This window comes from Octopus bimaculoides, chromosome 4 (assembly GCF_001194135.2).
Source record: "Octopus bimaculoides isolate UCB-OBI-ISO-001 chromosome 4, ASM119413v2, whole genome shotgun sequence".
Classification (NCBI taxonomy): domain Eukaryota; kingdom Metazoa; phylum Mollusca; class Cephalopoda; order Octopoda; family Octopodidae; genus Octopus; species Octopus bimaculoides.
In genome coordinates, this window is record NC_068984.1 from 76,594,789 (window position 1) to 76,597,049 (window position 2,261).

Below are 2,261 nucleotides of genomic sequence, written 5' to 3' on the forward strand. Positions count from 1 at the left end.
AACAGTCTAGTGAATCAAACATGAATTTAATTTCTATATATTCTAATTCATGTTTGATTCACTAGACTGTTGATTAACAGCCCAGTCAAGATGGTATTTTCTTCATCTCCTACTCTTGTATTTGCACACATCTACAAAATGACTTTCTAAAATGAACTTCCATTATGCAGCTGAGGAGTACATTTTCATTGCACATCTTATGTGGTGTTCTCACTACATAAATAAATGAAGTTTGTACGAAACGTACGTACTGCTATAACCTAATGAATTTTTGTTGCTTTTCTTCAAATATTTATATATATAAGTAGAAAGATATATTTTTTCAACGTGTAGGTATTGATAAAACAGTGTATATAGGATAAATGCTGTTTAAAAATCTGTCAGTTGAATAAAGTTAAACATGGTCTGGTTTTCACGTTCTTTATTATGGTATTTTAACATATTTATGGTATTTTAACGTATTTAACTGGGGAGATCAGCACCTTCACCCAGCACAACCTTGCATCCACGAACCGGTTTCTGGGTTATTGCTCTTTATCAGCGTGGAGTAGCTTGGTTGGTTAGATGTCACTACTGAACTGCTGTCGAAAATATATAGATTTCAAAGTGACACACAATCACTGATCTACAAAACAGAAATATTATTATTTTTAAATCTCTCAAAGAAAGATATACAGTAACAACACCATAGAGTATAGCCAACTGGAAACAATGTTTCATGGGGATAAATAACAGTAACGTTCGTCCCATCCTGGGATTGTCACATTATGCTGAGAGATTTAGAAATAATATCTCTATTTTGTGGATCAGTGACTATGTGTCACTTGGAAATCTATATATTTCCGACAGCAGTTCAGTAGCGACATCTAGCCAACCAATAATCCAGAAACTGATCCGTGGATGCGAGGTCGTGCTGGGTGGAGGTCCTGAACTCCCCTGTTCGAAAATATAAACACACAGAAATCAAATTTCAATGAAAGAATTGTAAATTCATTTACCTTTGTCCTTTGGTCGTAAGTTGCTTAAGGTAAGAAATCCTATTGATTGTGAATTCACCAACATTTGTTTCTTTCCACTTGCAATAACACTGTCGTTGAAATACCATTTGTATGTGATTGCCGTAGAACTACTATTTGTATAACAAGCGAACGTTATGTTGTCAATGCTATGCATTGTAGTTGTTATTCGTGTAATTATGAAGTACTCAACTGCAAAACAAGGAAAGTACATTAATAACGACTTACATTTTTGTAAGAGTTAAGATAAAATACAAAAGAAAAAATATGTTATTTCCATTTTTACGAAACTTACTAACAATTGCCGGTAGGTATTTGTTTCCTTTCGATATTAAAAGAAAAATTACATTGAAGAATTGTTTTTATTTGGGTGTAACATTCCACGTGTCAGTGTTTCAGATTATCAATACTTTTAATCTCTTTCGAAAGTAGAAAACTTGCTTTTATATTAGGAAATCAATATAAAGATTTCCATCAAGACCTATAACTCAGGTTTTCGACGGAAGAAATAAGGCTTTGTGACCATTAATTGTTTTTTAAATGTGAAGTCTTCTGAATTTAGAAGATTCCAAATGGTTTGCTTACATAAATGACACAGAGCTTCAGATTTTTGAAAAGTGAAATGGCACTGTAAGACTTCTTGCTTTTCCTCCAAGCACAAGATATTTACATTGCATAGCTAATTCTTTTCTACAAAGTCATTAATGTTACATTATTTCAGCTTGCACATTCAGAGAATACCAAGCATCTTCGGTATTTAAACCAGGGCTATGGAGTCAAAACAAAAAACTTCGACTACAACTCTGACACCCCTACTATTAGGACATCCGGGAGAGAGAAAGAGAGCTAGAAAGAAAGTGTATTAGAGAGGGAGATTTGAGAACTTCATTGCAAAAGGTTATCTTCATTAAGTGAGTTCAAGAGGGCAATAGGTGGCAGGGCGAAAGTGGTGGCCTTATTTGAGATAGAACACATTGTAGCGTAATTCTAAAGATTACGATACATCTCTGTGGAGAAGGAAATATTGTGTTTAATGTAAAAAAAATGTATATTACACGTTTAAAAATTGAATTATTTAAGCTTATTAGAATAAAAGTAATTTAAAGACAGAAAAATGCAAACCTTTTGCTAATGTAACCATCTTTTCTTTTGTTAAGCCTCTCCGTCCACCACCATCAGCATAACACGAAATCTTTGTGTCATTTACCATTAGGAAACGTCCTGGAAATAGTAACATATCTCTTA

At 33.4% G+C, this 2,261-nt stretch overlaps 2 protein-coding genes across 2 annotated transcripts in view; both read right to left on the minus strand.

The window, feature by feature from the left end:
• The window catches only part of LOC106882337 (uncharacterized), a 7,869-nt gene extending 5,637 nt beyond the window's left edge, over nt 1-2,232 (minus strand). Inside the window, exons 1-2 of the mRNA XM_052967150.1 lie at nt 2,139-2,232; nt 999-1,208 (exon numbers count right to left, since the gene is read on the minus strand). Coding sequence (XP_052823110.1) covers nt 999-1,208; nt 2,139-2,226 — 298 coding nt within the window. The 5' untranslated portion in view covers nt 2,227-2,232. The remainder of the gene's footprint in view (nt 1-998; nt 1,209-2,138) is intronic.
• Nucleotides 1-2,261, minus strand: part of LOC106878823 (uncharacterized) — a 137,118-nt gene that overhangs the window by 16,055 nt on the left and 118,802 nt on the right. The window lies entirely within an intron of this gene.